The 25,471-nt window shown below is 27.4% G+C and overlaps 1 protein-coding gene across 1 annotated transcript in view; it reads right to left on the bottom strand.

The window, feature by feature from the left end:
• The window catches only part of LOC101234482 (BLOC-3 complex member HPS1), a 68,164-nt gene that overhangs the window by 20,294 nt on the left and 22,399 nt on the right, over positions 1–25,471 (bottom strand). The window contains exons 3-5 of the mRNA XM_065792972.1: positions 17,457–17,572; positions 12,499–12,660; positions 1,043–1,155 (exon numbers count right to left, since the gene is read on the bottom strand). Of these exons, the coding sequence (XP_065649044.1) occupies positions 1,043–1,155; positions 12,499–12,660; positions 17,457–17,572 (391 nt within the window). The remainder of the gene's footprint in view (positions 1–1,042; positions 1,156–12,498; positions 12,661–17,456; positions 17,573–25,471) is intronic.

Raw genomic sequence — 25,471 nt, 5'->3', positions numbered from 1 at the left:
AAACCCACGCACAAAATATTATTTTTGTGGGTATTGTGAAGCTGTTCCGCTTCCTTTTCGTAGTTAATTTTGCCATAACAAGGCTGCAGGCTGGATTCTGATAACTTTAGATCGGTGATTCAGCAATCTAGCTGCCACTGAATTATTTCAAAATTTACAGGCAAAGTCTGGCAACAAAAATGAACAATTAAATCTTCCCATAATAATGGAATAATTTTTTTTATTTTTTTTCTATTTTTACAAATAAAAAAGTTTAAAACCTTTTTTAAACTTGACTTACTAATCAGAGCATGAAATGATCAAAAATTACTATTTTAAAAAGACTACCTTATTTTTTTAAACAATTTTTTTTTGGCAAATTTTTTGAAAAAATAAATGTTTATACAATTTAAAAATATTATATACAACACTTTTTAATAATTTAAATAAAATTATTAAAAATTTATTCATTTTATTAATCATTCATTAGAAGTAATTTGTTACTAATTTAAAAGCGTTTTGCATAACTTTAATAAAGCGTTTAAAAAAATAAGTTTCAAAATAATTTATTTCAAACGCAATTAAAAACAAAAAGTTTTTTATTTTTATTTTAGTGCTTATATATTTTCTTTTTCATAAGAAATTGTTTTCTTTTTTCTTTAGTTTTTTATTTTTTATTTTTTTAATTTATATCCTAGTTTTAGTTTAGTTTAGCTTTTTTTTTTCAGTGCATTTCTGAAATGTTTAAATCATGAAAACATCTCAACAGTTGTGGTCAAGTTGTCAAAAAAAAACAACATTTGTGTGGTCAGCAAAAGCATTCAATTGCATGGCATTCCTGTCCAAACCTGTGATAAGACTTTTGTATAATATTGTATGTGATAAGATCTTTGTATAATGTTGTATGTGATAAGACTTTTGAATAATATTGTATGTGATAAAACTTTTGTGTAATATTGTATGTGATATGACTTTTGTATAATATTGTATGTGATATGACTTTTGTATAATATTGTATGTGACTTCAGATGGTTGTTAACTACTAAAATATACAAACTTTTACTTTGTTGTTAAATCTCCTTTTGTGTTATTTAGATATTCATTAAAAACTTCTTCAAGATGTTTCCATTTGATAACAAACTTGCGCAATGAATTCTTCAATGATTTTGGTTGATGCTAAAAAAATATGTTAAACAAAACATTTACAAAAATTTTATTAATATATTAACATAATATATCATACTAATCAATTGTAAAAAAATTCCCTTCACCAGTAACAAATATTCACTTCTGGCATCTGGACCAGTTTATTATCATTTCAATCTGAATACAATATTAAGATACAAGTTTCTTTCATTCATTTATCTTGCTAAATTGTCTTCATTCATTTATCCCACCAAATTGAATTCATTCATTTATTTCAACAAACTGTAATTATTTATTTGTTTTACCCAATTGTATTATTTCATTTATCTCATCAAATCGTATTAGTTTGTAATAGAATTAAATTAAACAAAAAGAAATTATATAAACATTTTATAATTATTTTTTATATTTTATATAATTTTATATTATATATATTTAAGCAAGTTTTAGCATTGATTTCAACTTTACATGCAAATAATTTATGCAAAAAATTAAAAAAAAAAATCATATTATTAAAATTATTAAACAACAAGCTTGTTTATTTTAAAGATAGAACTAAAAAGTTAAAAACAAATATCAGCAAAACAAAAAAATTAATTTAAATTTTAAAATGGTTGATTGGGGAAATTTTATTTTAAACTTGTTTGGGGAACTGCTGTTTTTATTAGATTAGCAATTATTATTAGATTAAAAAATTCTAAAAATATTTTCCTCATAACAATGCTTCTTTTGCAGAAAATTGCTATGAATTTGTGAATTCTATGCATTTATTTGATTCTAAGATAAACTGGAATTTAGATTTAGAAGTATATTTTCTAAATTTGATGTTCTACAACTCCAGCATTAAATAAAGGTATAATTTAATTTTCTTATCCTTGATTATTGACGACTCGTGAAACACCATCAATGTCCACTTATTAAACTTCATGATTGCAAAAACAAATAAAAGGCAGCGTTATCATAATAAAAACACAAGTAATTGCTATGATTGAAACACTAAAATCAAATGTCAATTTACACTTTTTCACACTATTTTCCTTATTGTCTTTCTTTTCTAGCAAGTCTTTGCTACTTTTTTCAAGAATAACCTTAAAATTTCTTCAACTCTTTTGCACCTAAATTTAATATTGTAAACATTTATTGTTTTTTAAATAATAGAATAGTTTTTTTTCAAATATATTCACATCCAACAAGGCTACAAAAAACCACTATTAGATTTAGAAGAGAAAAGATGAAGTTAATAAACTTAACAGTAAAAGAAAACAATTAACAGACAACTTGAGAGATTGCAAATTATATGATTCAGAAAAACAAGATGATGGTAGCGAATTCCAAAGAACTGATGTCTGCAGAAAAAAACTAGACAAAAGAGAGTTTGTGGAGCACTTACTAACAGTCACAGTAAAAGGATGATACTTAATTGAATGACGAGTAACACAAGAATGAATTTTTGTAGATGGCACAAGAGACAGTAGCTATTCAGAACAGCACCCATTATAGTATTTATATGAAAGAGAAAGAGAAGCAACATTTGGGCAATGTGACAATGGTTGGAGGCAAGAGCAGGTCCAACTATGTTTACAATGCATTTTTACACCTTGTCTAAAAAAGAAAGGGCATCATTGGAAGATCCACCCCAGACATGGTAACAGTATTCCATACAAAGACAGATTAGAGATTTATAGAAATAAAGAATAAAATCCGGAGTAAGAAAGTGGCGAGCACAATAAAGAGATGCAACCTTAGCAGATGCTAATTTTACAATGGATTTGACATATGGTTTCAAAAAAAGATCAGAAGTAAAAGTTAATCCTAAAATGCAAAGGGTAAATGACTCATCAGGTACATAAACATTAAGAAAATATAGAAAGATCTAGATTATTGTGATAACAATTTGCTGGAAAAAGTTGGCTTCTTATCAAGACAAGAATAAATGGTATATCATCAGCAAACAATGCCACCTTAGATGGGAGAATTTCTGGAGATTGTTAATGTAAATTTAAAAAATTATAAGGCCAAGGATAGAACCTTGAGGAATCCCTAAAGTTACAGGAAATGAAGAAGAGCGCTGTCCATTGAGGACAACTTTTATACTATGATTGTTAAGGAAGAATTCAATAATCTTAAAAATATTATTTGATTCACCCTTAGAAGAGAGCTTATGGAGAAGACCAGCATGCCAAACCTTATCAAAGGCTTTAGAAATGTCAAACCTTAGTCTCTCTTATTGTGCATTAGATAGATGTCTATCTAATGCATAATAAAGTCTATCAGTTATTACCATTAACGCATCAGCAGTAGAACAAGAAGATTGAAATCCATATCAATGATCAGCAAGTAAATTATCATATTTAAAATGAAAAATTAAGCATTAGTTTATTAAAAAACTTGCTTATGATAGGAAGAAGACTAATGGGATGGTAGTTAGATAAGTGAAATCACTTTCCACGATTTTTGAAAGTAGGGATAATAGATGCTGCTTTCTAGTAAGCTGGAAAACAAGACTCTGATAAACACTTTTTAAATTGTTATAAAAGTATAAATGACAGCTCTGGAGAACACTTTTGCAAGTGATATTTTGTCCGGACAACAAGCTGTATAAGAACCTGTTTGTCCATTATATCAGGTAGGATGTGATTATTGGAATCAAGAGATGAGATTGATGAAAATCTGAATTATGTAAGAGAGGCGTTATTATTTGCAGCAATTCAATGAGAGGAAAACCATGGAGAAGAGTGAGGCTTGACTTGAAATCATTGAGAGGGAATAAAAGGATTCCATGCTAGCCTGAATCCAAGAAGTTACATTAGAAGCCCATTTTTCAGCGGAGGAGGAAAGATTTCTTACCAAGGGTCATTATAAAGAAAATCACGGAAAGGGTCCCACTCAGCTTTAAGGTAAGAGGTACAACAATAGGGGGATTCTGATGACGAAGTAGAATGAGATAATAGTTTTAGAGAGATCAAACTGCGATCAGAGGGTGAAGTGTGAATGTGGAGAAAGTGAGCACTGACTAGGATCAAAAACAAAACATAAGTCAAGTAGAGAGGGCAAACGATTTGGATTGTCTGGAAATTTGACTACTTGTCTTAGAGATTGAGAAAAGCAAAAGTTGTGGACTTTAATGGCAGCAGAGTCACTGACACTAGAACAACCCATTTAGTGTGATGAGAAATAAAGTCACCAACAACAACAATATTAGCTGAAGGATAAAAAGAAAGGGCTTGGTCAATTTGATCAGAAATAACAAAGAGTGCAGTCTTGAGATGAAGGAGAGCAATATTGAACAAAGAGAAATGTGATAGAGTGAAGTGGTGCTAAACGAAAGCACATAAAAAAATAGTCTGTGGATTCTAACTTAGTTTCTCAACAAATGGGTGAATTCTTATGAGTTTAAATGCCCAGGTGAAGCATGTGACTATTGGAGTCTTTACAAATTAAAGAAAGATAACCATCAAATTAGTCTCACAAAGAGCAAGTAGGCCTGGTGATCTTCGTAGACGATGAATATTAGAGAATGATTGGTTTAAAGAGCTTGATGACAACGTTCTTTAAATCAATCATTCTCTAATATTCATGACTTGATGGTTTTTTGTGCTTTACAGTTTTTGGTACTTTAGACATTTTTGGATTTTTCAAAGAAATTGATTCAAAGCACAGATAGTACTCAGCACACTATCTAATGGTCCAAGCAATTGTCTCATTACTATTAATAAGCCCTAAGCTGTAACAAAGGGCTTAAAATGTGGCCCCAACAATGCACACTAAAAGTACGAATAGGGACACCATCCATGCGCAACATGACACTATTAGTACTTTACATTTTACAATTTACAACTATCAGAAATATTTTTTACAATCAAAATGGACACATATTGAGTGCTCAAACACCTAAAAGTTCTCAAGATTTTAGAAATTCGGAACAATTTTTCCCTGTTGCTAATGAGAACCCCTACCCTAAATAGTATGTATGTTTCTTAAATAACTTTTTTATACCCTTTAAAGAAATAAATGTTATAGTTTTGAAAAAAAAACATGAATTTTTACTTGTGCATACATACTTTTATATAAGGCCTACCTCCCACTCCACATATATTTAGGCATACTATTTGCAGAATCCCTCTCCTTATGAGAGCACAAACTTTATTGACTATCCTTAAAGCAAAATACTTTGTTTATACCAGTTAATTTAGAAGTAAAACAAAGTTTTTATTTAAAATATAAATGTTTTGATTAATGGCTTGCACAGCCCATTTCAAATTGTAATATGCTCTGTAATTGTTAAAATTACAGAGCATATTACAACTCTTTCAACCTTAAAACTCTGATTTGGTTAGAATAATATACATCAAAATTATTTTTTTACTTTTATACGAACTAAAAGCATTTTAAAATAGGACACAAATCAAAGTTTTAGCGGCCAATATTAAATGATTATTTTCAAACTAAAAATAGGTCTGAATAAAAATATTTTTAATTAAAAATGATGTTTCTAGCATAGTCTTACAAAAGTGTTCTCCAGAAAACTCTTCAATTCTCTCTAAACTATTTAATAAGTGTTTGACTGAATCTTGTTTTCCTGCCTGCTGGAAAATGGCATTTATGGTTCCAATTTTTAAAGACTTTGGAGAACATTCTGACCCTTACAACTATAGTCCAATTGGTCTTCTATCTGTTATTAGCAAAGTGTTTGAGTCTTTATTCAATTTCCCATATTGAGTTATAACTTTCTGTCAGACAATTGATAGAGTTTTTGATCTTCTCATTCTATGGCTGACTTGCTAACTGATGAGACTAAAATATTTTTTCGTTCATTAGATATAGACATGGAGGCAAGATCTATTGTTCTTGACATAACTAAAGCTTTTGATAAAGTTTGGCACGCTTCTCCATAAGCTTGTTTCATATGGTGTATTTAGTAAAATTTTTGAGATTATCAAATCATTTATTTCTCACTGATTTATAAAAGTCATCCATTCTCAATTTCCAGTAACTTTTGGGGTACCTTAAGGTTCTATCGTTAGTCCTGTTTTGTTTCTTATCTACATCAATGATCTTCTTGACAAACTTACATCTAAAGTGGTTCTATTCATATGACCTATCATGGAAACCGTATATACAATTGATTGTAAGTTAGCATCTTAGCAAGGTTATTTCTCTTTATTGTGTTTGCCATTTTCTTACTCCAGATACCATTCTTTACCTCTACAAATCTCTGATTAAATCTAACACTCATTCTTGCTTGACTTATCATTCAGCAAATTCTTATCCTTTTACTGTTACTTAAATTGATAGACTGCCTGCCCAAACCAAACCCTTATCGATGTAGCAACACTCCTTGAATGTTCTACCTATTAGTCAGTTGATGTAGCAACACTTCTTGCATGTTCTACCAATTTTTCAGTTGATGCATGTAAACAAGAAACAAAATAAAAATAATACACTCAGATATTACATTAGAAGCAACACCATCATTAAAATCGATGTCTCAAAGCTTACCAAACAGAATTTAAAAAAGTAATAATAACACCAGTAAATGCAACTGCCACATTAATCCTAAACTCCATATAAACCATGCTAACAATAACAACAAAACAAAAGTTAAACAACATCCTTTCAAAACCACTAGGTGTGCTTACTTCATTGCTAGATCAATTAACAATAAATTACAATACCTACACAATCTCCTTGAAAACAGCAATTTTGATATCATACTTATTACCAAAACTTGGTTAAATAAAAATACACCTGATTCATTATTGTTGAATGGCAATAATTTCACAGTATTTTGATATGATCAAAACAGTTAAGGTGGGGTTCACTTATATTAGTGTGCAATAATATCCACTCACTTCAAACGCATCTTAATATTCCAATGGAACTACTAAATACTGAAATTACATGTGTTGACGTGTTTGTCTCATCCATTGAGTAAAAAATACGAATTGCATGTATTTATCACCCTCCATGTGCAGCCATCAGTATTTCAAACACTAAAGCTTTGTACAAAATAATTTATAAAATTACCGCTGCTTGCGATTCTACATGCATCATAGCCGGTGACTTTAATTTGCCACTTATAAACTGGTCAATCCCAACTAGTTTCGGTGACTCATCTCATGACCTTTTTGTAGAAATATGTTCCGCAAATGCTTTAACACAACTTTTATCCAACAATACGAGACTTAACAACCTTCTAAATCTGATACTAACCAACAACTCTAAAAACATTTTTAATATAGAAACTATTGCCCCATTCACAAGTACCTGCGACCACTGCATGATTATTTTCAATTGTATTTTGGAGAAATATATACCATATAAAAAAACAACCAATTATAATTTTTTCAAAGCTGATTACAACTCTATAAATACTGACTTACAAAATGTAAACTGGTATTTACTAGCCAAACAAAATCAGGATGTTGAAACTTTCTGGCAAACTATCTGTAATTTTTTAAGTTCATCTATTTCATTGCATGTACCGTTAACTTTTAATAGAAAAAACAATATCCAACCTCTAGCCATCCGAAAATTAGCCTCCAAAAAACGTATTCTCTATAGAGATTACAAAAGAACAGGTAATCCATCTTTTCGTAATCCATGTTAAATTCAAGAACTACTCTCATTTGTATAATGCAGAAGTTTAAAAAAATTGCATTTCCAAAGAGAAAGATTTAGTTGTCAAATCCAATATCACTAAGTTTTACTCTTTCGTAAACAAAAAATCCAAATGCTGTAACTCTGTTGCGCCATTACTTCAAACTGATGGTTCTCTTATTACAGATGATTGTGAAAAATCGCAACTTTTGAACAATTTTTTTGGCTATGTGTTTGTTACTGACAATGGTATTGCACCAGTCTTAGATTTACCAAAACACAAAAATTCTTTAAATAATATTATGTATCCTTACAATTCTGTTGTTTCTTATCTACAAAAGCTTCCATCCAAATCTTCCAAATTCCCTGATGGATATCCTGCCATATTTTTGCAGTCAATTGCAAATGTTATTGCTATTCCTTTTCTATTCTGTTTGAAATGTCAATGTCCAAAATTGTTATACCTAGGATCTGGAAAACTGCAATAATATGTCCGATATTTAAAAAAGGAAACCCGTCGTTACCCACAAATTATGGACCTATTTCCATGACATGTATTGTTTGTAAAATTATGGAACCAATAATTGCTGAAAGCGTTACAAGTTATTTACTCCTGAATAATTTAATTTCTGCGCATCAATGCGGTTTCTTAAAGCGTAGATCCACATGTACACAGATGTTGACAACATTAAATGAGTGGACCACTGCTGTTAATAATAAAAAGATAGTTGATATCATCTATATAGACTTTGAAAAAGCCTTCGATACTGCACCTCACCCTAAGTTACTATTTAAACTGCATTGTTACGGTATCAAGTATAAGTTGCTAAATTGGGTTACAAACTTCTTGACAAATCTTTCTCAACGTGTTTGTATCAATGATTCATACTCAAACAACATTCATGTAAAAAGTGGAATACTTCAAGGAACTGTTTTGGGACCCATTTTATTTTTAATTTTTATAAACAATATAACCTTGTGTATTGAGGGGGATTGTGGAATCAAGCATTTTGCAGACGATAGCAAGTTGTACCAAGCGAGAAAAGACGAAAATATTATCAACCTTGTCAAAACTTTAAAGAGAATTTCACAATGGTCAAACAATTGTCAACTCAAAATATCTACCAAAAAATGCTTTCACCTACGATACGACTTTTAAAATTATGCACAACTTGGTTGATTTGCCTTTTTCTGAGTTTTTTACTCTCGCTCCTACTCATTACCCAACTAGATATCATACCCAAAAATTAACATCACATAACAGATACATCAATGATATGAGGAGATTTTTTTTCTGTGAAAGAGTTATTAAGATGTGGAATTCTTTACCTAATTATATGGTGCATTCTTCTTCATTGCCTCTACTTAAATCGAATTTAAAAACATACAATATTCAGAAACACTGTTTACTGTTTTAAACTTGGTGTTACATAAGAGATATTCTGAAACTACCTGCATCACCTTTTTGTATTTTTATTTAAATGCAAATAAATTAAAAAAAAAAAAAGGAATAAATATTTTTTTAAAAACATTATGTATGTTTATAAATCATTCTTGTCTATTATTTTTACTTTTGCAGTTTTTTTTAAAAAATTCAATTAGTTTCCTCAATTAAATTTAATGGTTTTTACATAAATTGTACTTAATTTTATCTTCTTTAACATAAAGAGTCTTTTTTCACCACAATGGGTAAGTTTAGATGTTAAACTATAGGAATATATATATACATACATATATATATATATATATAATATATATATATATATATATATATATATATATATATATATATATATATATATATATATATATATATATATATATATATATATATATATATATATATATATATATATATATATATATATAGTTTGTTGCATTTGGGAGTATGGAAGGAAAAAAATGATTCTTATGCCAACAAATATGTCACTTTTAATTACTTTTGACTTTCGTGCAACATTTGCGTGTTGTCAAAAAGTAAAAACCATTAATTTAATTACAACCGCAAAAAAAACCCCGCAAAAACGCAAATTTTATATATATATATATATATATATAGAACTCTTATATGTTGACAGAAAGTTTTTTCCATATTTTGTTGACAAAAAGTAAAAATTAAAATGCAAGACCGGAATTTTTTTTTTATTAATTGATAGACTGCCTGCCCAACCAAACCCTCAGCCAATGTAGCAGCACTCCCTTGCGGGTCAGGCTAAAAGATAGTAGATGTAGCAGCACTCCTTTGCAAGTCAGGCTATTTGTCAGTCGATATAGCAGCACTCTGTTGCGAGTCAGGCTATTTGTCAGTCGATGTAGCAGCACTCCCTAGCGAGTCAGGCTATAAGATAGTCGATGCAGCAACACTCCCCTGATTTACATGATTTACAGTAAAAAAAATAAAAATAAAAACATTTTATTAAAAAAATTAAAAATAAAAACATTTTATTAAAAAAAATAAAAATAAAAACATTGTTTACATTGTTAAAAACATTCAGAATGTTTTTAAAAACATTCTGGTCAATTAAATTTGCGTTTTTGTGGGTTTTTTAAAAAACGGTTAATTTGTAATTAAATTAATGGTTTTAACTTTCTGACAACACGCAAATGTTGGACGAAAGTCAAAAGTAATTAAAAGTGACGTATGTGTTGGCGTAAGAATCACTTTTTTCCTTCTGTTCCTCCCAAATGCAACAAACTATATATATATATATATATATATATATATATATATATATATATATATATATATATATATATATATATATATATATATATATATATATATATATATAATATATATATATATATATACATATATATATATATATATATATATATATATATATATATATATATATATATATATATATATATATATATATATATATATATATATATATTTGTCAGGCTTTGTTTTAAACAAAAAAAATATTTTTTTTTTTTTGCTTCATTTAAATTACTGCAATATAATAAATTAAAAAGACAAAGGTCGGTTGTCCAGTTTTTTGTTAAAATGAGTTATGTATGAGACCTTTTTAGTTTTTTTATTATCTACACAGAGGTATAAAGACTGTTGTCCTACGACAATGTGAAACAAAGTTAGGTCAATATAAAAGGTCTGGAATCCCCATAATGTTCAAAGGAAAAACGTCTGTTGTGCAGAAACTGTATAACTTTTTTTTGACAAAATTATATTTCATGTGCCTTAAAACAAATTAAATAAAACACGAAAAAAATTACATAAATTTAACCATCAAGAATAAGCCAATAAAGACTAATTATTTTACTATTTCCTCTCTCCTGAACAATTTCTAAAATGCGACAACCGACCTTTGACTTCTGAGGTACAGAACAAAAAATTAATTTCTTTCTTTTCTTGATATTCTTATAAATAAATTAAAATATGTTCATTTTTTTATTTTTTTGTTTCCTAAATTTGTAATAGGGGCTTTGCAACTATGTTTTTTTATTTTTTTAAAAGTTAGTGAGTAACAAATAAAAAATACAACTTATTGCAAAATTAAAAACTGTATTTAATTACTTCACCAGCAAATATTTTAGGTTTCTAAGTACCAATTAAAAATATATATAGCTGTGTTTTCACTAGCCTTATGAAAAAATGTAATGTATGTTTAAAAAAAGTTTAAAGTACACTTCAAACAAGGAATTTAATTTTTAGTAAAAAAATTAAAAAAGAACTGTAGTAAAAAAAGCTAATTTTTTTTTAAAGTAATATTTTATCATTAAACATTACTTAGTAATATTTTTAAATAAAATCGAAATATAGATAGAATTTTCTTTGTTTTTAATTTTATCTGAATTTGTTTCATTTGTAAGTAGCGCTTATATTGAACATAATTGCATAACATTATTATTAACATAACATTGCATAACATTATTAATTAACATATGCCTAAATTGCGAACTGCATAACAATTTAAGACAAGGCCTAATATATAATATTTAATATATAATATAATATGTATATTCCTATCAAGTTTTCCTGGAAAGTGCGTGCGGTTTAATGCCTTGTTCATCCCTGTTTTAAGTAATTTTTTTAAACAAACTGACCACAGCAATTTTTTCACAACAATTTTCTTCTTTTAATATTTCATTTTTTTAGATTATTTTATTTAGACTTTTTATTTCGTATAGTTTTTAGTATTTTTTTTCTTCTTCGTATTGCTGTTTTATTCTCTCTAGTTTCTTATAGCTTTATTTTGCTGCAAATTCTTAAAATATAAAATATATAAATATAATATTACAATATAAAAAAGTGGTCAAGTTGTCTAAAAACTTACTTTAAGCGTAGACAAACAAGGCGTGCGACCGCTTGCACTTCCAGGAAAAGCTTGATATATATATATATATATATATATATATATATATATATATATATATATATATATATATATATATAGAAGCTGAACTGAGTAATATATGTGTAAGCAAAGTTAAAAGAACTTTTTTTACTTATAATAGAAAGAGATTCTAGGCTTTTTTTTGCCAAGTAATTTTCAACATATTTAAAACAAGTATTTTTATCTCTACCTGCCTTTCAAAAACCAAAAAACTCAATTTTTATTAGGCATAAAAAAGTTGATTATTCGATGTCTTGGTATACCAACATAAAATAACTGCAAAATGATAGCTATAAATTTAAATCTTGACTCAGATCATGATCATACCCAAAACATTATAACTACATTTCTCTTTGATACATTGTATTAACAACATTTTGTATTTAAATTCATCAAATAAAATAAAAAATACCTGAACATATTTACTCAAAAAGTTAGAAATCTTGACAACATATTTTTTGGATTCTTCAAAAGAAAGACACCTTGATGATACATCAATATCCTTGTTTTCCAAAATAACATATAACTTTTCTAATAAAGATTGCACCAAGGGAGCTAACTCAAAAAATAAACTCTAAAAACAGTAGAAATAAATATATATCACAAAACAAAAAATTGATTAAAAAAAACTTTTAATAAAACAGATATGCTCTTTATAGTTATAACTATTTATAAAAGGAAAAAAATATGTTGAAAAAAAATGGAAATACTAATACCAGTACATTTTACTAATACCGGTAATACCACAATTACTTTTTTAGCTATAGTCAATTTCAGTTAGTCATTAGTCATAGTGACATACATTTCAGTAAGTTGTTCGTCATAATCAATTACATTATCAATCATTAAAATTTTTTGTCAATAGTCAATTATTTTATTAGGTTAATAAAATAGGATTTTAAACATAATAGGATTAAAAACATAACATATCTTGTGATTCATCATCCCAACTAGACTTTATTTTGGAAAATTTTTGATTTAACACTTGTTGGTTTTGATTTAATACTTGTTTTAACAAAGTTTAATTTATTCAAGATGCTTTCATTTAGAATTTTATTCATTAAAGGGATCCCAAACCTCTGAGACATTGTGTTCATATTAAAGAGAATGATAAAAAAAATGTTTGGGCTAAATTTTTTCGATTAAAATAAAAGAATAAAAACCAAGAATAACTAACTTTTTTATTTCAGTTAAAGCTCACCTTCTCGGTTTTGTTGTAGCCCAAAAGGTCAGCATAATATACGCTGCAATCTACAGACTTAATAATTTATTCAAACGCGTTTTATTCCTCAGAGTTTAAGTACATGACGTCATTGATTTTTTTTGTTTATGTAAAGATAGATTATGTATGAATAGGAAAATCAGGAAATAAATTTCTACATATTTGTAAAATATATTATTCGATTAATAAATTTTGTAGTGACGGAAGAAATTAAATAAAAAAATACCATAGTTTCTTTTTTAAATGTTTTTTACAATACTTGATGCTTGCCTAAAATTGTTTTCTTTATATTGCCCAATTTTCAACATTAAGACGAATTACGAGAGATGATGAACATAATGATTGCTCTGTTTGAAAAAATCTATTAAAAAACTTAAAATTTTTTTTTTAAATAGGCTACTAAAAAATTTTGTTAAAAATGTTCAGTAATATAGTGTAATAAGTCCCTGTGTAATTAGAATAATAGCATAAAAGAATAAAAATTATAAAAAGGAGGTAACCACTGTTATTCAAGGTGAAAACCCTCCTTAACTAAAACCAAAGAAACTCAATCATGGAGATGGACTTTCTACGTCAAGAAAATTGGCCCAATTTAGGACAAGGTAATCAATCATTCAGCAGGAGCTAAAATATTGTATGAATGGTGTGGAAAAATTTCATTTTTTGGTTTTCACTTTCTGAAAGAGTTTCGAAGTTAGAAAATAATGAAACAGAAAATTTGATGGAAATAAACCAGATGAAAAGTAATTTAGGTAATGCCATGTCCTTGAAAACTTCAAATATCAACAATGACTGGGTTGAAATAGTAACAAAAGGTAGTCAAAAAAAAAAAAAAAAAGTCTTCTCATCAGTTAATTGTCGCAAATGCAACAACCAACAAAATGAATGAAAGAGAGAGAAGAAAGAAAAATATCATTGCTTACGGTGTTCCAGAATCAGCAAATCTTTTATTGAAAGAACAGAAAGTTGATGATGAAAGTGAAGATCAGTAGAAAATGAACAATATTTTGTCAATAATAGAAAAAGACGATGTTAAGCCTGTTTATATGAGACAATTAAAATTCTTATTGAACTTTCTGATTTAAGTATCAGAAATCCAGTTTTGTTAGCAGCAAAAAAATTAGAAAATAGCAACACTTATAATTCTGTACATATTAGCCTTGATTTAAAGAATGCCGGGAGACAAATGGACTTTAAATTAAAGAGGGAGAGGAACAAATTAAATTCTGAATTGGCACCAGATTCCCCCTTTCAATATGGCATCCATGGGAATCAAGTGCAAAGACTTAAAAAGTCTTTCTAATTAAGTACAATTCCAAAACAGTTCAATGTTTTTGAATCATATTAAACCTTTGGGTCCTAAAGAAACTTTGAATTGCATGTACCTTAATGCAACATCTAGAAAATAAATTTGATGAATTTGCAACAGTTATTTATACTAATTGTCTGAATCTTATTGGTGTTAGTGAAACTTGGTTTAAAAGTTTTTCAGTTGTTAACACAAATGGATATAATCTTTACAGAAAAGACTGATGCAATGGTAGAAGAGGAGGCGGTGTATGTCTTTATGTTGATAATTCGATTGATTCATATGAAATTAGTGAAGGTTGCTTTGATTCAAGCAAAATTGAACAAGTATGGATTGTCATATATTTCGGTAAAGAAAAATACATAATTGGTTATCTGTATAGGCCAAGTGATTTTATTGATATGGATGATTTTGATTTAGTTTTTTTAAGAAAAAATAAAATTTGTTGATTAGAGAGGATTTAAAGATGTTTTGATAATGAGAGATTTAAATTTTTTGTTAACCTGTTGGTCTAATGATACTGCATCTTCAAGCAAAAACAATAATAAGATTGAGCAAAAATTCCTAAATTGCTTAAACGAAACATTTCTATATCAACATGTTCCTACATTTCAAATGTCAAATGAAGTTGCATCAAATACGCTAGATGCAGTTTTTACTACTGAATCTGGCAACGTGTGTGCAGTAGAAACAAAATTCGTGCTATGAAATATTGACAAGGGGCATTTAAAAAATAAACTAAGTGCTTCCAAAAGTCAGATATGCAGATATGTAAATTCTTTTCTAAAAAAGCAAAACTTGATAAAATATCATAATTCATTTCAAATGTTGACTGGGTCAATTTATTTGAGAATAAACAGGTCCAGGAGATGTATGATGAGTTGATTTATTATACCAGCGTGGCAATTTATTCATTCCAATTGTTAATGTTTCACTTCTTAAAAATAAAGCAACTCTGTGGATAAATAAAGAATAAAAAGATCTTATCAGAAAAAAAAAGAATCTACATTATACAAACTGTGCTGGTAAATGGAAAGATATGAATTTGGGTAATGATTACAAAAAATTACGTTGTCTTGTAAAATCAGAAGTGAAAAATGCCTGTCTTGCTTACAAAAGAGATTTAGTATTGAAATCTAAGAAAAATCCCAAATTGCTCTATAAATACATTAACAATCAGTTAAATGTAAAAGAGTCAATACAGACTTTGATAAAACCTGATAGAGAATTATCTCAAGATCAATTGGAAATATTTTAAATAAATGCTTTAGGATGTTTTTGTTATTGGAGACCAAGGTGAAATACCATTATTTGAATCAGGAGTACAAAATTGCACTAGCAGATTTACTGATCTTTCTCCTGAAGAAATAACATATAATAATTTCCTGAAGAAATAACATACAAAAATTTTAAATTGACTTCAGAAACTTGATTAAAACAAAGCATGTGGTCCAGATAATCTTCATCCGGCACTGCTTAAAAATTGCTCTACCACTTACATTAATTTTTAAGGAATCTTTAGTTACTAGTCAACTGCCGATGTTGATGTTGCTTTGCCAGATTTTGCAAAAGCCTTTGATACTGTTGTGCATAAAAGACTGATATTAAAGTTAAAAGCATATGGAACCACTGGTCTTGTTTTGAAATAGATTGAATCATTCCTAACAAATAGACGACAAAGAACAGTTAATGGTGAAATTATATCTAACTTGGTCTACATTTTAAGTGGTGTGCCGCAAGGTTCAGTTTTTGGTCCTATCCTTTTTGTTATTTGTATTAACGACTTACCTATGATAATGAGAAACATCACAAAGTTATATGCAGATGATACTAAGATTTTAGCAAGTGTGGATTCTGGTGTGTGTGAGAGAGAAATTTAAAATGACTTAAATAGAGCCTTTAAATGGACCAAGATTGATTTTTAAGATTTAACGTAAATGTGTTTTCATGCATTATGGTTCAAGTAACAAAAAGAGCCTTTAAATGAACCAAGATTGATTTTTAAGTTTTAATGTAAATGTGTTTTCATGCATTATGGTTCAAGTAACAAAAAGAGTCCCTTTTTTATTAATAGTGTTCAACTGCTGGAATCAAAATCACTTGACCTGATAAAATTATTTAAATTTGTTCATGGCATTGAAAATATAGAAATCAACAAAAGTTTTTCATTTATAAATAATAACTTGAGAGGTAACTGTTTTAAATATTACAAAGAACTTGCCAGACTTCTATCAAGAAAACATTTATTTTTCAATAGAATTGCGAATCTGTGGAATTCACTTCCAAATTAAGTCGTAAGGGCACAATCGGTTGATAATTTTAAAGTCACTCTTGATTGCTGGTTGAGGAGCAATCAAGCATAACAGTTGTCAAAGTGTGCATGAAAACACACTCACTGGCTTTGCCAACACAGCAAAATCTAAACACTTTAATGAAAAATTGTGATAACACTTTTATATACAAATTATTTTATTTAGAATTTAAATAAAACTTTTTTTTTTATTTTTTTGTCATTTTTATTCTAACTTATTATTTGTAACTTAAATATAACTTTTTTTCTGTTGATATTTTTATAATAATTGTTTTGTTTAGAATTAAAAAAAACGATCCACTTTGTCGTTTTTATTTTTATTTTTAGAATTTAAGTAAATCATTTTATTTTTTTTATTTTTATTATTTCATTTAGAAGCAATTTTTTTTTTTTAAACTAATTAAATGCTGCTAGTGAGTAATCATGTGAGATTATTTTAAAGTATATTTTTGTCTTTTCACATGTATTTTTAATACATAAGAAATTTATATTATACAAGATCAAAAGCTGAAATAAAAAATTGCACACCTTTGATACGATAACCAATACAATTTTTTTATCAAGCAAAATGTAGTGTGCGCTGTAAGGTGAATAGTGACAATCTGTTTGTAAAAATAAAAGCTGTTGTGCCAAACTTGAATCTTCTAAAAAAAACAATATTAATTTATTTGCAAGATCATTTTGTTTATTTTTACAGGATCAATATAACAACTAATATTAATAACTTTAACTATTTATTTAAAACAATTTCATTCAAACTTAAATAACCGGTTCAAAAAATAAATAAAATGAAGAAACATGGTAAAATTGACAAAAAGAAGATGACAAATATAAGAAAATCATGGATATAAGAAGGTGATGGACTCTTTTAATTTTTCTTTTGCTTTTTTATTAAAAATTAAAAAAAATCTCAGTTTTTAATGCAGTAGTATATAAATATTTTTCAGTGAGTTTTAACTACCTCATTTTTTTCTTCAGGTCAATAAAATGAATTAAAAAGAAACTGCTTTTTTACGTGATTACATGGCGTAACTTTGGTTACTAGCTGAACGTTAGTTTAAAAAAAATGAATGTCATTACGTTAAGAAAGAGCAATTTTAAAATACCCATTCAGAGTAAAGTTAACTTTTGTTTTTTGGCAATTAAGAGCAAACTGCTTTTGATAATAAATGAACAAAATTAAAAAAATTTAGTCTTATTAACTATCGCGCAAATTTAATTTTTGAATGAATGAACTTTTGCTCTTTAGCTTGCTATTTTAGTTTACGTGAGGAAAACGAAATAACAAAACATAAACTTTTTCAGAAAGTTTCTATAGCATATTCTTTTTCATTTTTAAAATAATAAAAATAACAATAACTTACAAATAAACATTACAATAACTTAATAAAAGTTTAATTAAGATCTGTTTAAAATAACCCATAGTAAATGTAACTTATTAAACGTAATTTTTTAAATTATACTTGATGATTAAAAAAATATTAGATATTTTTAAAAATATCTATTTTTTAGTCAAAAAAATATAACGTTTTTAAAATGTTATGTTTACCATTAATTATCATCTCTTCTTTAATTATATTTAATTTAAAAGGTCTTAAAATCACTTTTAAAATTATCAACCTTTAGTAAAAGTTAAATGAACATATTTGCTAATATTTAAATAAAAATTTTAAAATGAAAATAACAGTAAATACGTTTATTAAATGCTTATGTTTTTTGTTCAAATAGTTATTCAAATACAAGACGTAAAACGTATTGTTAATTTTACAAATATTATTATTGACTTTATTGTTATATATTGACACACTAAATAAAGACACTTCTTATCTTGACACAATAAACACTTCTTATCCAAATTTATTATACTTAACTACATTTACTTAATTTTATTTACTATTTGATACATATATATATATATATATATATATATATATATATATATATATATATATATATATATACACATTATTATTATTAATTTACTGTACTTATAAGTTGCGAGATGCAAATAAAAAGTTATATACAGTTTTAAAAGCTCTTTTTAATAATAAATTGTTCTCTATTTAATTATATCTAAACTTTAGATATTTTGCTTAACATAGTAAATTTTAATTATAAAAATGAGTAAAGTAGGATATACAGGGGGGAGAAATAAAACCGTAGTTGTCAATTTATTTATACCTATGAACCAAATTAGCAAAAAAGAAAAAGTTAAATGTTCCTTTTGCTTCGACATTATGTCTAAAAAAAGAACTTGAATGACTAAGCATATTGAAAAATGTCAAAAATGTCCTGATGAAGTAAAAAGTCTATATGCAAATAAATCAGGTCATAGTCAAAAACAGCAAGACTCTCTTGCAGATGCTGAACTAAAAACAAAAAATCCATGATCAGATTCTTTTGGAACATCCTTTTCTGAATTAATTTGTAGAAGTAAAACACTAAGTTCTATGTTTGATAGCATGACAAAAACTGAAAAAGTGTGTTTTGTATTTTTATAATTTTAAGATTTATATGAAGAATTAACTGATATGGCAACTAGCTTATTAATGATTGACTGATGTACCAGTACGAAATTATCTTTTGCAGGAATTGATTGATACACACCTAGGCAGAGCAATATATGCTAGCAGATCGCCACTCCATTATAGTAGAAAATACCTATTGGAAAATCTTGTTGAACAAGTTACGTCTTGCTTACAAGCTTCCGTCAAGACATGAAGTGCCAAATGTATTATTAGATAATGAATTTTCAAGGATTTCAGCAAATGTTAATGAAATGGTAACAACTGCAAATTATCTTGGATTTATGTGTGATGGATGGTGCAATTTAAGGTACAGTAACAATTTATTAAAATATTAGTTGATGCAATTGAGGCTATATTATTTAGTTGATAAACAAATCATATTTGTTTATATGCTGTTTCTTCTTTACAGAAATAAAGCTATCATTAACTTTGTAATGATATTGCCTTCTTCATCACCCAATTTGTGGAAGACATTGCCTGTATACAATGGATTTACTTAACAGACTCGTAGACTTTTAAAATATGCATACTATTTTATAATTAACTTTGATACTAAACTTATAATAAATAACACTGAAAACCATTTCAGTATGCAGAAATAGTATATCAGTAAATAGATTTATAATGTTTATATAGTACAGTATATATAATATATCCTAAACTGTTTTGTAGAACATTGAACCATTCTGGTGAATATATGGCAAATGAAATAAAGAAAGTTTTAGAAGAAATAAATCCTAACAAAGTTTTGGGCATTGTGACTGACAATGCTGCAAATATGAAAAATGCGTGGACTCGTCTAAAAGATTGTTATCCCCATCTTCATTGTTATGGATGCATTTCACATGGTTTAAATTTGCTGTTCACAGATTTTTTTAAATTGGCAACTTTAAGTATTTTGATATCACAAGCAACTGATATTGTTAAAGAGATAAAAAATTCTCATTTATCTGTTGCAGCATTTAGAGATATACAAAAAAAGTCAGCTGGTGTAGTAACATGCATTTCCTTAAAACTACCAGTACAAGCTAGGTAATACAATTAAAAGTATAAATATACTGCACATGAAAAAAAAAATTGAACTATGTAACTAATTTTATTATACATTCATAAAAATAGATTTCATTTAGTAAATTACTTTACTCTAAATTTATTAAAGTTATCGTAATTTCTTAATGTTTTATTTAAAGGTGGGGATCAACTGTAGCATGCAGAAAATGCACTGATAGCATACAGAAAAATAAGCAACCATTAAAAACATTGGCTATCTCCGAAAACAGCGGACTTAATTCAGCAACAAAAAATATTCTTCTATCAGATGTTATTTGGGACAGGGTTGAAGGTTTTTTCAAATTGCTGTCACCAATAGCTGACGCAATAAAGAAAACTGAATCAAATACTCCCATGTTATCTACTGTTGTGGACTTAACATTTAGCCCATTCTCAAAAAAGGAAGAAGCCAAAAAGATCTTCAAGATAAGAAAATAACTTTGTTTAACAGAAATTCTCTTGGCTGCCAATATACTAGATCCCAAATTTCAAGGCAGAGTCTCGACTGGCGAACAAAAGGTATTTACTACACAAAATTCATATATGATTCTTAAAACTAAATACATTTTAGCCTTGGACATTAAAAGTAAAATTTTTAAAAAAATTTGAATTAATTTAAATACTATTTTCAAATTTGAAACTACTATTCAAAATAATAGAGTAATTGCAAAATTATTGAAAGAAAAATCTTTTAACAGATTGATGCATGTAATACACAACATTGCTGCAAGTATGCCTGAAGTAAACAAAGAAACTATGATGTTTGACTTGGCTGATTACCAATCAAAGGGTGGCATATTTTCAAAACCCTTTATTTGGACTGCAGTTGGAATAACTCAACCCATAAATAATATAGAAAGTGTTAATATAGAAAGTGACAGTGACTTTGTTTATGAATCATTAGATGAAGGTAGTCAAGGGCAGGAAGATTTGGACTCAGAAAGCACATTCAATTAGAATATCTTTTATAGTTTAAATACATGTTAAAATTACTAAATTATTGACTTTTTTGCTTAAATATTTATACTTTTTTAATTGTGTATATACTACACTACACACTGCTACACTACTTAGCACTAAATTAATAACCAATTGATAATAATAAAACATAGTGATTATTCAAAAATATTAGAATTTCATGTAAATTAAATAAAGTTAGAACCTTTTTTATAAGGGGTTACTGGCAATAATTCAACATATGTAACAAACATGTAAGACCAATTTATTACATAAAAAATATTAGGATAATCTATTTCTTTAAAGATTTGAAGTCTGATATTAAATAAGCATGATATAGTATATTAGTATATTTGAACTATAAAAATGGTTATTTTGTCCTAGGACAAGTTTAGTTTCTGTATATGAGAGTAATATTTAGGCAGTACAAAAATATTAAAGAAGTAAAACATGACAAATAAACATTCTCATTCAAAATACCTAGATTTATAACTAACTTAATATCAAATTGCCTAATAAATATACTTAATAAATAGTTCATTTAAGTTTTTTATTAAAACATTAACTTTAAATTTATACATTGTATTTGTGGTTATAATGATCATATACTATAAATAAACAGAATAAAACAAAAACTCTTCCAAATTATTTACCAAGAAAAATAAAAAACTTGTTTAAAAAGTCAAAAAAACCAAGAAAACGCAAGAGGAAAAAAACGCGTTTTTTTGCAACTCTAGTCACAATCACATAACATATCATTATTAATTGATTAGGAGGGAACTGGAGACAATCCAGATATAGAACAAGAAGACCAAGCAGTAGAGTGCGAGAAGAAGTTTCTTTTGAAGAAATAAAAATCAAACAGACTATCAAGAAAAGAACACAGCGATGAAGAGATTGTAGAGACTATTACCAACTTTCTTAAATCGACAAATAAAAATTTAACTAGGTTTTTGAAATTCCATTCAACCTTCATTACTTAAATATAACTTAAATAATCAAAGTATGGAAAAAATTGAATGGTTTTGTGATGAAGAAGATGATAAAGAGATTAATACAATAAGATCAAAATTGCAAAAATTTCATCTGGATACACTAGCATACTCAAACTTATATTTAATTTGTTATTGCTTTATCATCAACACAAGTATCTTGTGAGAGATATTTTTCAAAGTTAAAATACATTTTAAATCAACTAAAAAAAAAATCAAATACATTTGGAAGCATTTATGCTCATGGTGCGTAAAAAAGATATTTTAAATAACTTTGACAATAATAGAGTAAGTGATATAAAGTCCCTGGCCAAAAATACTATGATTGCCTCAGTTTTTCCACATATTTTGTATTCAAAGTTATTTAAAGTAATTTTAAGGTATATTATAATTAGTAACTCATTATACAATACTGACGTCTATTAAATAAAATAGAAAAGAAAATTTCTTTATAACCATGACCAATTTGAAGTTAGGTGTTTTAAGTCAGCAATGTGAATTTTTGTCAATTTTAAAAAGAACCTGGCTGATCTGTCACATACATTTTCTTAATATTTAAAAAGTTTTTTTCAAGTGAAAAGTGTTTTATTATTTTGAATATATTTTATAAATTTACAATAAATAGTGGAAATTAATATATAGTACAATTTTATTAACATTTTTTGAGTAATAGGTAAAATAAATATTTTATAGCATTCAGAGCATTAGCAACATATAATTGCATAATAAATACGTAAAGTTTTGCAATCTTTTGTCAATAAAATTAAACACAAAATGGAAAATGACATCACTCTTTTTTCCAAAAAGGAAATTGCCTAGTGGGTCAAAACAGAAAAACCACTCGCAGGACAGACAGAATTATGAGAGATATTTGTCAGGAAAATAGAAAAAACTCATCCTTCTTCCTGACAAAACTTGTTCAAGTATCTGGAATACAAGTTTCGGAGCGTACGGTGAGGAGACGGCTGGCTGAAGATGGTTTAAAATCACACAAAGAGGCTAAAGCATGTACACGAAATAAATGTGAAAGAATAAGCACGTTGTTTTTTTTCAGTGGTTATATTAAAATCTTTTTAATTGTTTTGTATTTTGTTTACAACTTGTTGTGGTTTCAAAAAAATATGCTAGTTTTTGGATTTAATTTGAAATTAGTTTTAAAAATGATAAAGAAGACGTAAGAGAAAAAATTATGCACAAATATTTACAAAATCATAATAGTAGCTACAATTCGATAGCAAAATAGTTGCTAATACATCGATATATCGTTAGTCGTGTTATTCAACGTTTTTCTCAAAAAAAATGGATCAAACGCAAATCTGGTGGTGGAAGAAAGGAAGGTTTTAAAGATATAAAACTAGTTAGAAAACTGGTTAACAGTTTTAAGAATAACCCTAGCCTTTCACTAAGGGAACGCGCAAAAATATATGGATTTTCTCATAGTTTTGTTGCAAAAGTTAGAAACAAACATGGTTTTCATTCTTTCAAAGCACAAAAAGTGCCAAACCATTCTGAAACTCAACAAAAAAGTGCAAGAACCATTTAGTTACAAACAAACATGGTATTCATTCTTTCAAAGCACAAAAAGTGCCCAACCGCTCTGAGACTCAACAAAAAAGTGCAAGAACCCGCGACAGAAAGTTGTTTGACAATTTTATTTCTAAAAATTTCTGTATTATTGACGACGATGAAACTTATATCAAGTACGATCATCAACAAGTTCCTGGTGCTGTTTATTACATTGCCAAATATAGAGGAAAAGCAGATAAGAAATTTAAATACACAAAACATGACAATTTCGCTAAAAAAGCTTTGATTCGGCAAGTTATTTGCAGTTGTGGCAAAAAATCAGCACCTTATATTTCTCAGTCCATACTTTCTGGTCAAATATATGTTAAAGAATGTTTACAAAAATGCCTTTTACCTCTCATTAAATCACACAATAACAGACCTGTGTTCTGGCCTGATTTAGCTTTAATTCATTAATGTAAACTAGTCATGGAATGGTATAAAAAGAATAATGCGAAATAAAACAGAAAATCCTCCAAACTGCCCAAAATTGAGATTTATTGAAAAGTACTGGACTATTATTAAAAGAAAATGAAAAAAACAAAAAAGCTTTGCAGAAACATTAAAGATATTAATATATCATTTAAAAAAGCATCAAATAGTTTTGATTCTTATTCTGTGCGCAAGCTTATGGATACCACTAAAGTAAAAGCTTGAAATTTTATTAGATTTTCACAGGAATAATTAATTTTTTTTTTCAATATTTGATTTTCTTATATTATTGTATTAAAATTATTACTTGGTTTGAAATAAAAATTGAGGAGTACTTTTTTTTAGTTGTTTTTCTACATTTATTTCGTGTACACGCTTTAACTCCAGCAATGATAAAAAAGAGATTGCAATGGGCAAAAAATCATAAGCATATGACTGTTGAATATTGGGAACATGTAAGTTTATCAATTTTAAATGAAATATTGTTGAAAAAGCGTTTAAATGTTGACAACTTATTTACAACCACACTGTCGATTTTTTCAGGTGTGTTTTTCAGACAAATCAACTTTTGAGATCTTGTTAGACAAAGCCACCTTTGTCCAAAGAAGACCAAACCAAAAATATCATCTATATTGCACTGTACAAACTATTAAACATCCAACTAAAGTTATGGTGTAGTAAATTATCAGTGTTAGAGGCACAGGAAGACTATATATTGTCAATGGGATGATGAACCAAAAGCAGTATCAAGAAGTTCTGGAGAGCCAAGTTCTCCCCTAAATGCAAGAATGGTTTCCAAACGACAATACATTTATGTTTATGCATGATAGTACTCCACGTCATTAAGCTAAAAGCATCACAAACTTTCTTAAAACAAAAAATAAACCCCATTTAAACTGGCCAGGGAACTCTCCTGACCTGAATCCAATTGAGAACTTGTGGAACATTCTCAAAAAGGAAATACCTTCTAAATTTTCAACAAACAAATGGGATTTGATTGAAAAATTACTCTATCATT

This window comes from Hydra vulgaris, chromosome 03 (genome assembly GCF_038396675.1).
Source record: "Hydra vulgaris chromosome 03, alternate assembly HydraT2T_AEP".
Lineage (NCBI taxonomy): Eukaryota > Metazoa > Cnidaria > Hydrozoa > Anthoathecata > Hydridae > Hydra > Hydra vulgaris.
Note: the sequence above shows the minus strand (reverse complement) of the source record. Positions and strands in the feature narration are given on the sequence as shown.